Source organism: Aythya ferina, assembly GCF_964211825.1.
Source record: "Aythya ferina genome assembly, chromosome: 13".
Classification (NCBI taxonomy): domain Eukaryota; kingdom Metazoa; phylum Chordata; class Aves; order Anseriformes; family Anatidae; genus Aythya; species Aythya ferina.
This window is the reverse complement of record NC_140311.1, coordinates 18668581-18682027: the sequence shown is the minus strand read 5'-3', so window position 1 is coordinate 18682027 and position 13447 is coordinate 18668581. Positions and strand designations below refer to the sequence as shown.

General features: G+C 47.8%; 2 protein-coding genes across 8 annotated transcripts in view; one reads left to right on the top strand and one right to left on the bottom strand.

The window, feature by feature from the left end:
• Positions 1 to 4023: 4023 nt before the first annotated feature.
• LOC311443741 (uncharacterized protein) lies at positions 4024 to 12947 on the bottom strand (the record flags this gene model as incomplete). 5 transcript variants are annotated; one of them, XM_084534165.1, is made up of 3 exons in its annotated part: positions 4024 to 5120; positions 5599 to 5684; positions 7142 to 12947. In XM_084534165.1, 3 exons carry the CDS (start codon positions 7629 to 7631, stop codon positions 4890 to 4892), a joined length of 807 nt encoding a protein of 268 aa, XP_084390291.1. In that variant the 3' UTR covers positions 4024 to 4889. The 5 variants fall into 5 exon arrangements, 4 of the variants coding, with proteins under 4 accessions (XP_084390291.1, XP_084390293.1, XP_084390292.1 ...); XM_084534167.1 differs by lacking the exon at positions 7142 to 12947 and adding an exon at positions 5768 to 6273; XR_014697440.1 differs by having other exon boundaries at positions 4024 to 5684; positions 7134 to 12947.
• GAB3 (GRB2 associated binding protein 3) overlaps positions 6198 to 13447 on the top strand; it is a 56664-nt gene continuing 49414 nt past the window's right edge. For all 3 annotated transcript variants that reach the window (XM_084534162.1, XM_084534163.1, XM_084534161.1), the window contains exon 1: positions 6198 to 6431. In XM_084534162.1, the coding sequence (XP_084390288.1) occupies positions 6360 to 6431 (72 nt within the window). In that variant the 5' untranslated portion in view covers positions 6198 to 6359. The remainder of the gene's footprint in view (positions 6432 to 13447) is intronic.

The window sequence follows — 13447 nt, the reverse complement described above, 5'->3', positions numbered from 1 at the left end:
GCCCAGTCTTAAAGCTGGCCTGATCAAGAAAAGGAACAGGATTATGCAAGTCCGATTTGCAATGCATCCTGCACCTGCTGCTGTTTAGTCATTCCCAGCGCTGCGTTGCGCCAATGCAGCAGTACTGGGCAAACCCAGCACCGCAGGTTGTTGTTAGAAAGGGCTGGGGGCCCTCTCCTCAGATTTGGGGTCTCTTGGCTCCCATGTGCACCATAAAGAGATGCTCCATGGAGCACTGTAGCCTAAAATCCTCATCAACAACGCTAATCATTTTTAGCTCGAATGCATGAGCTATGAGTTCAGACCACAAATGCTGTGTGAGGCCTGTCTGCAACAGCTGATTTGCAAATACATCATTCAGCATTGAAAAATAGGATAAAATAGCTAACACATCCTCTGTATCTGGTTCAAAGGACTGATGGCAGCTGTACAAATACCCATTGCTTTTTCCCACCTTGTAACCAATATTGAATTTTTAGTTTCAGGTTTTAGCAAGCAAAGCTTTGCTGTGATATTGCAAAGGCTCCAAACATGCCTGAACTTCCCAACCACACAGATTTTTGCTAAACCCTTTTGATATCCACTTTTGGGGGGATTTTTATCCATTTGTAAAGGGAGAAGACTGTTATCTCCTCCTGGCCATGACAAGCAATGTTTGTGCGGTCACATTAGAATGTATAAAAAATTTACCAAGCCCCATCAGCAACTTCTTGCAGATACCTTAATTGACTATAAGCATTCCTTTAGCCCTTTGCACTCAGAAATGCAGTGTGGTGGCTCCTTCCCTTGTGCTGTGCCCCCCTCTGCGCTCCCCAGCCCTGGCACTGCTGCTGGTGTTCCTGCCGCCAAGCAGTGGGGCTGTACAAGGTCTAAAAATCCAGCCCAACAGGGAGAAATACTGGTTTTTTGTCAGCTCAGCTTAGCAAATCTCTCCAGCTGCCCACTGACACGAGGTAGAATGTGTCCACTTAAGCTGCCATAAACCAGGCTGTAGTAAGCAACAGTACCACTGTGTCTTCTGCCCTGTGAAAGACACTTTAAAAGTGGTTTTTAGATCAAAGCAAAAGCTGTCAAAAAAAAAAAAAAAAATCCAGCTGAAATAAATCTGAGTAGTACTTTGCAGTTTGGTGCAATTGCATCCCTTTCTCTCCTAACCTATGCAGTGGTTTTGTAGTATTGAAAACCTATAAATAACCTGCCCAGAGCAGAGACAGATGGTATCTCACAACATTTTGAATATTTGTGAGTATCCAGAAAGCAGTTCAGTGCAGTATAGGCTTGAACTCTCTTTAGAGCTACTTGAAATTGTTTCTTCACAGACTCAATGCCCCAAATAAATTATCTTAATTATCTTCAGTGAAAGCTTGTTCCTGGGGTTTGCTTTCACTCTGTCATCCCTAAGCTGATGGCAGGGTATTTGTAAATGTAACAGTTCTTGCTCAGAGGTTTTAGTATGCACCAGGATTTCCTTTAAGTACAGGAAACGTGGAAGGATGCTGCATGCGTATTGCCTCCATCAGCCTTGCAAGCATGGCAGATGCATTGCGTAAGCCAAAAACTACCACTTCATTGCCCTTTTCTTCTGTGGAAGTCCTTTTGCTGCCAACCTTTTCACCTACTTTTATTTGCCAGCACCCACTCACTGTGGAAGACCAGTTCTGCTTAAGAAGCTGGAGTAGCTGTGCTTCACTGATTGCAGCCCACAGAGGATCTGCTTCTGACCCCCGTGCTTTGCTGTGGTGCTTCCCTGCCTGCCTGGCCATCTTTCTTCCTCATCCTGCCATCAGCCTTCCTTTTCTGCAGCAGTCTCAAGCACACAGCTGCCACCAAGTTGTTCTTCCTTCCCTGCACTTACACTCATTACATGGGGCATCCTCTTACACACGGTGTTCAGAAGTCTGAGCTGCCTGAAATGTGGTCTCCTTGCCGCAGTACCCTCTCATAACTACACACAGGAGCGTTTTTTTTCCCCGGTGTTTTACCATCTTCATGAAAGTCTCTCACAAACCACAGTGTAAGTTAGGTAGGGTTCCTGTAACCGTCAGTAAGGCTTTTACAGAACAACACCAACGACAGAGGCAGGCTGTGTCCCACTTCAATTCTCCTATCTCCGTTTTCCCCTCGCCCTGGGGTTCTCTGGGCTCAGGAGGGACGTGCCAGGAGAGCTTCTCACACATGGGCTGAGCGTTATTTATTATGATATATCAGAAAGGCAGTCGGCTTTTCTTGGCCTCTGCACATAATGCAATTAGGAAAAAAATAAAAGGTTTAGATTCCTGAAAAGAAATCATCCTTCCTCCTGTATGTCCTCCCTCAGCCATGAGTACTAATGGGGCCACTGATAGAATAATATATTTGTGTGGTGAGGACAGGCTACAAGAGGAGAGAAGGGGCTGAACCGTCCCCTGCGACGTGGCTGAATTTGTCCTCGTGAAGGGACAGAGGGCGAAATGTGTTGTTGGCAGCAGGCGCGGGCTGGGAGCTGTCAGAAGCAGCTGGAACATGCAGACTGTGTCCCGGCTTTTCGGGGGCACGGGGCTCTCTGCCTGCTGTGGGAATGCCGCAGCGGCATGCAAGCGTTTTGCTGAGTAAGTGCAGTGCGAGCTCCGTCTGTAAACAGGGCACTGGGGGAGAGAACAGGGCTGCTCGCCCCGGGCTGGGGCTGTCTCTCGCAGGCATCCGACCTTCGTGGCCTCTGTGGGGTTTTGTAAATCGGTGTAGGGCTGGGCTGTTAACTGGACACTTTGGAGTTAGGAGCCAGCTGAAATTGTACATTTGATGGCTATCAGAGAGAGTACAGCGTGGTAAAACACCGTTCCTAACTCTGCATACAACTCCTAGATGTCCCTGTGAGGTTTTTTATGATTATTTTTGTTGTTGTTTTACAAAAAAGACACTATATTATGTACATAGGCAAGAGAATAGGAGCTCAATGGCAATGCAGTCACCTTCAGCACCCAGCTATTCTGTCACAGCCAGCTCTGCAGCTTCAGTGGCCAAAATAACAGAGGTGCTCAGTGCTGAGGGCATGCTAGCTGAAAAAGATAAGGAAGGACAAACAAGAGGCCAGAAAAAAGGTACATGGGCAAAAATGCTCACAACGATGGGTTTCTTCTTTTGTAATTTAACACCGGCAAGTACCAAACAGAAAACACAGGTTATGTGACTGGGAGCACATCTTCCTAATCAGTGTCCCAGGAATGTCTTAGTGCTGTTATTTCAGTTGCCTGAAGATGAATTCTTAGAGAAACACAATGAGAAGCAGAAAACAACAATATTGTTGGTTACAGAGAAGGGTAGAGTAAGAAAGTGCAAGTCGGTTTTAGTGAAACTGTGACCAACGGAGTAGTGGACACCAGCTCCGGGCTCTGCATTCCAAGAGCGAGATGGAAATAGCTGGAGAGAATTTGAAGGGGAAAACATAATATTATTCAGGCACCAGTCAACAATCCTCATAAACAGCTGCAAGGGAGCTCAACCCACAGGTTACAGAAGAGAAGGTAAGAGGTGATGTGATCCCTGTATGTGCTTGATATTTATTATGGTGGACGTGTTTAATATACTAAAAGTCACAGAGAAGAGAAAATAACTGCAAGGGTAAATTTAGATAAAATAAAATGTAATTTACTCAATAGCCCACTGGAACAAGCTATGAGGAAAGGGTTTTCTCTCATTGTTTGGCTTCTTGAAGATCAGATGAGGTAGCTTTTTAAAAGATATCCTTTAGTCCAGGCTGTGGGAAAACATATTTGCTTGTGGGAATGCCAGCCTAGGTTACTCTGGTGTCTCTTCCTGCTTTGATACCCACAACTTTGTGAACCAAATAAGTCCTCCTGGTCCTTCCTTTCCCCTCCCTCCCTCCTGATTACTCTTCTTTCCACAGGGAGGAAGGATTTTCACTGCTCTCAGCATTCATCATAACCTTATCTATGCTGCAATAATATGGAAATGGGCAAGTTTAAATAGCACTTGCTTCAGTCAGTTGTCTGTAGGGTCATGAAGGAATTTCCCATCAAAATGCAATTAGCCAATTTATTGTCTTCTCTTTTACTAGTAGCCAAGTGCTATTTCTCTCCAAATCATCAGGAGAGGAGCAGAGCATCACTTTCACAACAAGCAGAGAGCTCTTGGGTACCAGGCTGAGGCGAGCTGCACCCACATGTGGTCAAACTGATTGAGCCCATGCTGGTCTTTGCTAGGGGCACGTGTCAGGTTAGTCTGGTGAGGACTTCAGCACTTTGTTTTCTCTGTCACAATGGCTACTGTTAATATCTACGATGGCTTCTCAACTTATGATTTTATTCTAGGAAGTTTCACTGGAAGAAATAAAATCTCTCAGCAGACTTTGAAGATTTGGTGAGTCAGGTTCTGCTCTTGTACAGGAAAAAAGGAAATTTCATCCTTATTGCAAATTATTTTTCGTTTTTCCAGTGGTCAGTAATTTTTTTGAGGCTATTTCTGTAGCTCTGCCTACAGCCGATTTGGAGAGGCAGGCACCACTGCCTGGAGGCTCCCTCAGCCAGCAGAAGCTGTTCTCTTCCCAGGAAGCACCAGTTGATGTGTAAAATAAAAGCTTCAGAAATGAGACAAACGAAGCTAAGCAATCAGCCAAAAATCCTACAATTTCAAGCCTTTCAGCATTGCAATAAAATTAAGAACTTTTTTTTTTTTTTTTTTAATTGGGGTTTGCTAATGATTTCTGCTTGTATACTTGAGACATCCTTGAAATCTCAAACTGAATGCTAATGGACAAGTGCAAAAGCAGGAGCTAACACAGAGCACCCCAAGGGTTCTGCAGGATTGTTCAGCCAAAATTGACTTTCCTCTGGTATTCTTTCCCTTCGCTTTCCACTTGGTTTCCAGCCTCAGCTCGCTCTCTACAAATGCCTTCATTTGGTAAGACTTTTAAAACAAAGACCCTGGCATTCACCATCCTGGTGAAGAGTATGCTTAAGTGAAGGATGTTGTAACTTGCAAGTGGTTGAGAAATTTGTGCACAAAGCAGGGCAAGAGTGAAATCCCTCCTCTTCCAGCAGGGCTAGATACCGCTCATTTTGAAGCCTGCTCTTGTCAGGCACGTACCCGGGTGACACGTTATTGGCACAGTGAAACCTGCCAGGCTAAGAAAATAACTTTGTTTGGAGCACAAATACCAAGAAGGCACAACAACGTTACTCCCACATGCTCTGTTTAATTTTGCTTTCTGGCTTCCTGCATTTCCCCCCAGTTTATGGGCATGGTGAGCAACCTGCCGTGGCTTTCATTTACCCTGAACATGCTGGGGAAGTGTGGGCAGGAGCCACCGAGGGAGCAGCCACACGGCCAGCAGGGAGCTGAGCCGCTGTGCTCCTCCTGGGCACCACAACTACTGCCCAGCATGTGTTTTGGGGACAGAAGTGACAATTTAAGCAAGTGTTGATGTCTTTTGACTCCCTGCATCACCCCTTTGGTTGGTCACGCACGAATGCGTGGTAGGCCACGGTGTTTATCGTATCAGGAAACGAGTCTTGATCCTGCTGAAAAAATAACCTTCTTCATTTTGATTGTGGACTTGCTGCGTTCCCCAAAGTCACTTTCCTGGTTCTGTCCATCACCGACCTGTCCTATCCCTCCCCGTCTCTTGCGGCACCGCACGGCGAGCAGCATGGGGGAGCTGGCGGGGCCCCGACCGGTCTGAAAACGATCTGGGGAAAAACGGGTGTTGTTGGGGCACTGCGGGGACAGCACAAGAGGCATGCCCCCCTGCCCTGCCCTGCTGAGGCCCCACCGGGAGCGCTGCGTCCTGGGCACGGCAAGGACGAGCGGGTCCAGAGGAGGCCACGAGGATGCTGGAGGGGCTGCGGCAGCGCTGCCGCGGGGGAAGGCGCAGAGAGGGCTGGGGCCGCTCAGCCGGGAGGAGCCCGGGGGGGCCTCGCTGCAGCCTTCCAGCACTTGAAGGGGGCTCGTGGAAGGGACGCGGGCTGCCAACGGCAGGACGCGGGGCTCGGCCGCGGTGCTAGGAGGGGACTCCTCATTCGGGGGGCGGTGAGGCGCTGCCCGGGCTGGCCGCGGCCCCGGGGCTTGACCCGAACCCCCCGGCCCCGGCCCCGGCCCCGCGGGGCCGCCTCGGCGCCGGGCTCCGCGGCGGGGGCGGCGGCCGGGCGGGGCCACCCCGCGGAGCCGCCCGGAGCCGGGGGTGTCGCGGCGGCTCCCCCCGGCCTCCGTCACGTGCCGGGCGAGCCGCGGGGTGGCGGCGGCGGAGGGAGGGCCGGCCGGGCCGGGGATCAATGTCATGACTTCCTCCAGCGCGCCCCGGCCGGGGGAAGCCGCTCGCACAGCGCCGGGGAGGCCGGGAGGCGCGGCCCCGCGCCGGGGGGAAGATGAGCGCCGGGGACGTGGTGTGCACCGGCTGGCTCATTAAGTCGCCCCCCGAGAGGAAGCTGAAGCGCTATGTAAGTGGGACACGGCGGCCCCACGCGGGGACGGGGCGCGGGGGGGAGGGGGGCGGCTCGGGGACGGACCCCTCCCGGTCCCCCCCGTGCCCCCCGAGCGCTGCTCGCGGGATGCGAGGCGCCGGGCTTGGAAACCGCAGCTCGGCTTCGGCCGGCGCTGCCAGCGCGGGCGGCTCCGTAACGGGACTGCGGGCGCGGCTGCTGCGGGGAAGGGCAAGGACATCCATCCCCCTCTTGGGGGAGTAGGGGAGAAAAGGGGAAAAAAAAAGGAGGGGGAGAAAAAAAAAAAAGGAGGGGGAAAGAAAAAAAAAAGGGGGGAAAAAGGGAGAAAGGAATAAAAAGGAAGAAAAGGGGGAAAAAGAAAAAAGGGAAAAATAGGGGGGGAAGGAAAAAAAAGGGGGAAAAAGGGGGGAAAAGAAAAAAGAAATAAAAAGAAAAGGGGAAAAAGAAAAAAAAGGGGGGAAAATACGGAAAATGAAAAAGGGGTAAACAGGGAAAAAGAAAATAAAAAAGAAAAAAGGAAAATGAAAAGGGAAAGGGGAAAAAAGCAAAAAGGGAAAAAAGGGGGAGAAAAAAAGGAAAGAAATGAAAAAAGGGACATTAAAAAAGAAAAAGAAAAAAAAATGAAAAGAAAAGAAAAAAAAGAAGAAAAAGGGACAAAAAGAAAAAAAAGGAAAAAGAAGAAAGGAAAAAAAAAAACACCCTGGTACTTGACATCCTAAGTCCCGGCTTTGTTCCGATGCTCGGCGCTTTCCGTGCCACGGCCGCGCTGCTGTCATGCACCAGCTCGGTGCACGGGGGGCGGCCACTGGTGCAGAGCGCTGCGGGGGGGCTTGGGGACCCCGGTGGTCCCGCGTGGGTCGCGGTGTCCCTGGGCACGGCCGTGGCCGTGGCCCGCCACCTGCCCCGGCTGGGCTGTGTGCCCTGCGGGGCTGTGCCCACGCGTGGCCCCACCACTGCCCGCAGCGTTCGTCGCGCTCGCTTCTGGTTTATCAGCGTTTTTCCCCGGGCTGCTGATGTTGGCTTTTTGTCGTGGCATGAGGAATAGCCGCCCAGTGAAGAATGCGGTACAGACAGCGCCGGGCCGGGTGCTTTTCCTTTCTGCCTAAGAGCGAGGAGAAGGGCTCGGCTTCTGCTGTCAGCATTGACTTTTAACTTGGTGGAAGGCAGAGTTTCTTCTCTTAGATCATAGCGTGGCATTGAAACGGCTGAATATTGCTTTGTTCCACTAACATTTTCCAGTTCGAAAATAACTACGCTGATGTGTCTCGAGGGAGCTGCAGATAAAATATGGATATCTAATTTTTGTTGTATTTTATAACGAGTGTGCTAATGGCCCTTCAGAGCAGACACCAGACAATGCAAGAGCCACTGATTCACCCAGCTGGTGTCATTAGTAACTCTGTCAGTGAAGCTATTTCTGATGACTCAATATTCATAAAAGGGAGAAGCAGAGAAAACAGAATGTGATAAAAAAAAAAAAAAAAAAAAAAAAAGGCTGGGATTTGAAAGCCCCCATTATACGGTCGCGAGAGGACGGCCACAACAGGGGCTCTGCTCAGCCTGCAGGGCTCTGCAGCCTGCTCCGCTCCGATTTTGCACTACAAAACCTGGGGCATTTGGGTCTGTGTTACTCTGCAAACAAGAATCACTGGATTAGCCTGATCTCTGTGGATTAGGCTTTGTTTTCTGGTTAGGGGGATAAACTGCTCTGTAATAAAGCAGAAAGAAATCTGCTGTAAGTGCAGTAGAGGTTAGTGCCCTTTCTCATCTGCCTGGTGACACAGGCGATGCTACAAACCAAGTGCAAATCGCCTTGGACCTGCAGGGAGCTCTGTTTTTCACTTTTTGTGTAGTTTCACCAGCACTGCAGCTCGGGCATCATGCGCAGGGTGGTGGGCAGCCCATGCTGAGCCACCCTGGCAGCTTAAAACCGACACGAGCTTGGAAACAAAGCCTGTGTAAAACGACTTCAGGAGGTGTTGAGCATCAGCTGCTCACAGCAGCCTGGCGTTGGCTCTGCTCCTGAGCAGCCAGCAGGCATAAATCCCCAGCTTTACTCCAGCCCTGGGGCTCAGCTGGCACAGCCCAGGGTCTGGGAGGGAGCTTCAGAGGGGAGCTTGCCCCTGCCCATGGGTGCCCTGCTCCCACCGTGCTCCCCCAGTTGCTCACATTGGGTCATTTTACTTTTCCCTGAGCTCAGCATCAGGCCCGGGGCTTGCTGCCTGATGAACAGATCTGCTTGCAGTCCTCAGGCTCTTGCCATACAGCCCAGTTAAATTCACTGGGATTTGTGGTGAGGAGACTGGGATCAAATGCTGAATTCAGGCTGGGAGACTGGGAGCTGCAGACAGCCCCCTGAAGCCAGTGGGAATATTTACAGTGCTTATAAAATCAAACCCAAGTGCCTTTGCAAAATGGGACCCCAAAGACTGGAGCATGCCCTGCTTTATGTTTGTTCTCTGATGAAACCAATTAGGTTTTCTACACATAAACAAGGTCGGGATTTGGCTCTAGGTGAGCAGGACGTTGTTTTCCAAACTTTGAGAAACGAAAAGCAGGTGTTAGGAGCCTGTATTTTTCCTGTAATGTCTTACAAAGCTGATGCTCTCAGTAGTGCTATTCTTAGAAGTGTCTTATCATTCCCTAACAAAGGCTGCTCTCTTACATGTGCAGGAAACGAACATGAGATTAATTACCCGCGTGTAACTTTCTGTAAAAACACAGCGCCTGATGCTAAATGCCGAGAATTCATTACAAAGCACAGGGAGCCTCACTCCAGCAGGCAAATATGCCGAGAGTGTTTTCGTAGCATGCAAAATTCTGACACTGGAGACATGAAATCTGCCACGCCAGCCTATCTTGGAGAGGCAGAGGACTCTCCTGGGAGAGCTTTTGGTGTTTGCTGCAGTTCTTTGTCCCCCGCATGTGACCTGAAAGCTGTGCTGCTCTCCTCTCGGCTCCCGGGTTCCTTCTCCCTTGGGGCTAGGGGTACTGGGGGCTCCCCAGGCTTGGGGGAGCTGGGTGTGGGGCGGGCAGGAGGGGAAGAAGCTGCTCCCCAAAACTGGGAAGTGGCGGCAGTGGAGGTGAAGTCTGTCCTGCTCTGACTGAAAATGCAAAGTTTCAGGCACACTCGGCCCTGTGGAAGGAAAACCTGGCCCCGCTGGAGATTTCTGTTATTGGAAATTAGGAAATTGGATGTCATGGGAGAACCTGCTCCAGGTTTGATGGGTTTCTGAGTGCCCTGTACTAGAGCTAAATACATCCAGCCAGGGGGGCAGGTTAGGCACAAAGAGCCTCGAGGGGAAAAGGCGTTTGTTAAGAAGAAAAATCAGAAGGCTCAGGATGATGTTGTTCACATGTCCCAGTTCTGTACTGTTAGCCTTGAACGGCAGGTTTTTTGGTGCTTTTCATGTTGAGATACAGCTGATCACTGACTGATAATATCTGTTTTCTGCTTAGTGGAGTCAGGGAGAATAGTTTCATGGCCTAGAAGACAAGGGAATTGCTGCAGCCACTGCAAAATGTCACTACCAGGGAAATAAAGGCACAGAGAGGGTGCAGAGGATGATGCTTAATGAAGCAGGAGCTCGATGACATGCAGAAGACACATTGTTCGTGTGCTGATAAGGAGAAGGAGACTGAATTTTTAGCAGGTGGCCAGCTTGAACCTGTCCTCAACTCAGTGTCCTGTTGTTCCTTGTGCATGGGAACAGCAGCAGGAGTAGTCAGCAGCCTGCCCAAACACCCCTGAGTTTGGTGGTTTGCAGGAGCAAAGGGTGATGGACAGATGCTTGCTCAATGTGACTCAGTGCAGCTCCACTGAAGGCAGCACGGCACAGCTGTACCCCAGCTGAAGAGCTATTTTTAATCTGCAGTACTATATGAATTGATGAGGGAAGACCACTTGCTTGAAAAAGACAAGTTTCCCGCTTTACTTCAGGGACTGCATTCTTCAGACTATATTGAAAATCAGAATTACTTCTCAGCATCTCTAGAACAAGAGTCCAAAATGGACTTGGGCAGAAAACTCAATATTGCACTTCTTAACTCTCTACTCATCGAGGTGCCTGAGCTAGAAGGGCAAACAGAGGGCTTAGCTAGCCCTAAATGAGCTAACTGACCAGGCTGAGAATAATTTATGAGTATGGCATCTATGCAAGGCCATACAGGATGTCTGCAGGGAAGGTTTGGCAACTCAGGCCAAGTTTAAGAAATTAGAGACCCCATACCTCACAGAGGTACTGCTTCTATGGCAAGGTTCACAGAACCCAAATCAGCAACAGCGTAAATTAATGTTTTTGGCTGCAAAAAGGTAGGAAAATGGTGTCCCTGCTGCTGTCTCTGCTGGAAGGGCCATGGGAAGGGCACAGCAGGTAGCAGGAGACAGTCACTCCTGCCTGCGGGATCAGCCATGCCACGACCATGCACCCACTGCCAGGGTTGTACGAGGTAAGAGAATGTAGACGACTTCTCCATTTTTAGCTGAAGTTCTGGTATTTATCAGGAGAACAAACGGGAAGTTACTGGCCACTAAGAAGAAAAAGTAAAGTAGAACTGTGGAAGAGTTTGCTCAAGTAATAGGAACAAGACTCCCCCAGCATGGCGAGGGGTGGGTGGGACGCGGAGCGGCTCTCTGGTCTAGCAAGGGCTGGTGTCAGCAGAGGACACTGCCACCCTCATCTCAGAGAAATCCCCATGTGCTGTATGAAGTCAAATACTTCTGCTGCTGCTTTGGGATTTGGGGGAATTCTCCAGAAAACAGCTATAAAAGAAAAATCTGAATTTAACTTCTATCCATCAGCCTTTTTATCCAAATGTGTCCTGCAAAGCCTCACCTCTCGTGCTCTGCCCCTCTGAGCAGAGTTATGGCCACCTTTCATACCCTGGTGGAATCAACATCTCCGGCTCACGCTGAAATTACTGAGGTTATTTAACCAATTTATGCTAGTTTGTAACTCTAGTTTATAAGGCGGATGGGAATAAGAGTACCCTGTGATGGAGAAAGATCACAGAGTTATTTATCTGCCTGCAGTTTTAAGGTTTGTACCTATGTTTTTCCTGTTCTTACTTCATTTTAAAGGCCAACATAAATTATCTCTGGCTTGTATATAGAGGAAAAACTGAATTTTGAGAAAACTATATACCAGATGAAGACTTCCTTAGTATAGAAGCTCCTGTGTTGCAGACTCTACATCCCCTTCTTTGTGAAACCCTGAACAAATTGATCTCACTGGTAAAATACCAGCAGAAAATTTATTTTAGGGAGGAGTTTCCATCATTAAACATTTTTAATTAGCTCAGTGCAAATCAGACTGTGCTCCAGCATTTAACCATGTTTTGGTAGGTTAAGTGGGATGTTTATTCTAGACTATTTTCTTCCATTTCAAACATGTTTTGGTAGCTTAAATGCAATGTTTAATGAGATAGGCTGACTTCTAAGAAAAAAATAATTTCTAAAAAACACTGCTGTTCTTGGCAACCTGAGTATCAGAATGTTAAGCAGAATAATTTCCCTTGGACTATTTATTTGGGTGGGGCAGTAATAGCTCTGAAGCCCCAGTTTAATCTTTGCCTACATGTTTTCAGTGCACAGGAATGTCCAGCTATTGGTTTCTATTCAAAACAGAAACCCACAACTTATCAGGTCTTTGCATTCAAAATAGAGACTTTAAAAAAACATGCTTGTTTAAAATAGAGAAGGAAATGTTAGCTTGAGTGGTAATTAAACTTGTGATGCAATCAAACATATATTAGAGGAAAAAAGCATTAAAAGTAGCACTTTGGTGAGCCATTTGTTGCAGCATGAAAACTGTAATATGAGTAAACACATTGCTTCTATCAGCAATGCATCAAAATGCTGTGAACATGCATTATGCCTTTTTTTTTTATTATTTTTTTAGGGAAGGGGAGAAGTTTACCCTTATAATGTTACTCAGTAGAGAAACAGTCACTCCATTTGCTTGCTCGTCCTTTTCATTTGAGTTGGAAATGAATTAGCAATGAGATAAGACAAGAAAAAAATGCCTTGTTTGAAATAAAATTTGCATGTCAAAACATTATGTGCAGCCAGATAAAATAGATTTTCCTCTTTCTCATTTCTTGTTGAATAAAATTCAAGATTTCAACCTTTTATTATTTTGAACTTTACAATATTCCTGACTTGTTTTAGTTTGCGTTGCATCAGAAAAAAAAAAAAAAAAAGCCCTAACATATAGCCATGCAAAGTTCATTTTTAAAAAACTGCTGCATAATTTAGTACTCGATATTTCTTAAAAGTAAAACAAAACTGATGTCTAGCCTCCGGGCAGCAAAGCACTCTCTTTCCTTTCTGAGGTTAACTCATTAATACCTTTCTAATTGCTAGAATGAAACAACTGTTCTTAGAGATGTTGTTATTCCCTTCCTCTGAAGCAGCTGATGCCAAAAACCCCACCTGAGCCCTGCAGTCAGCACTACCTTGCAGCTTTCTGCCAGAGCCTGGGGAGGTGCATTTCAGCTGCTCGGTATCTGTTCCCATAGAGCATTTTACAAAAAGACAGTAAAATGTCATTATTAGTATGAATTTAAAATTACTTAAATGAAGGTGTTAATTTAAATGGAACTTGGATTGACACCTGAAAGCTTTTGACTCATTTTAGACAATGCATTTTAAAAGACAATAGTTTCTGTGAGCCCCATTAGCGGCAAATATTATTTGCCTTTGAATCCCGAGTCTCGGGGATCATGGGTTATGTGTTCATATTTCTGTTGGGCAGAATAATGGTCATAACGGGGCCCTTTCTGAATGTGCAACTGTTGTAATCTCAGTAGAGAGCACAGTTTGTGAGCAGTCTGTTTTCACATACCAGACTTGCAAACTGTTTGTGGAAGGTCAAGGATCGTGCAGTTGTGAATCCATTTGTTCAGGCTGACAGGAGCTGGTGGTGCCAAGGAGAAGAGGCCAGTAGTACGGAGCAATCATCGGCCATTTGTTACTTGCAGACCTCAGGCTCTGGGTGGTAAAGCCACTAAAC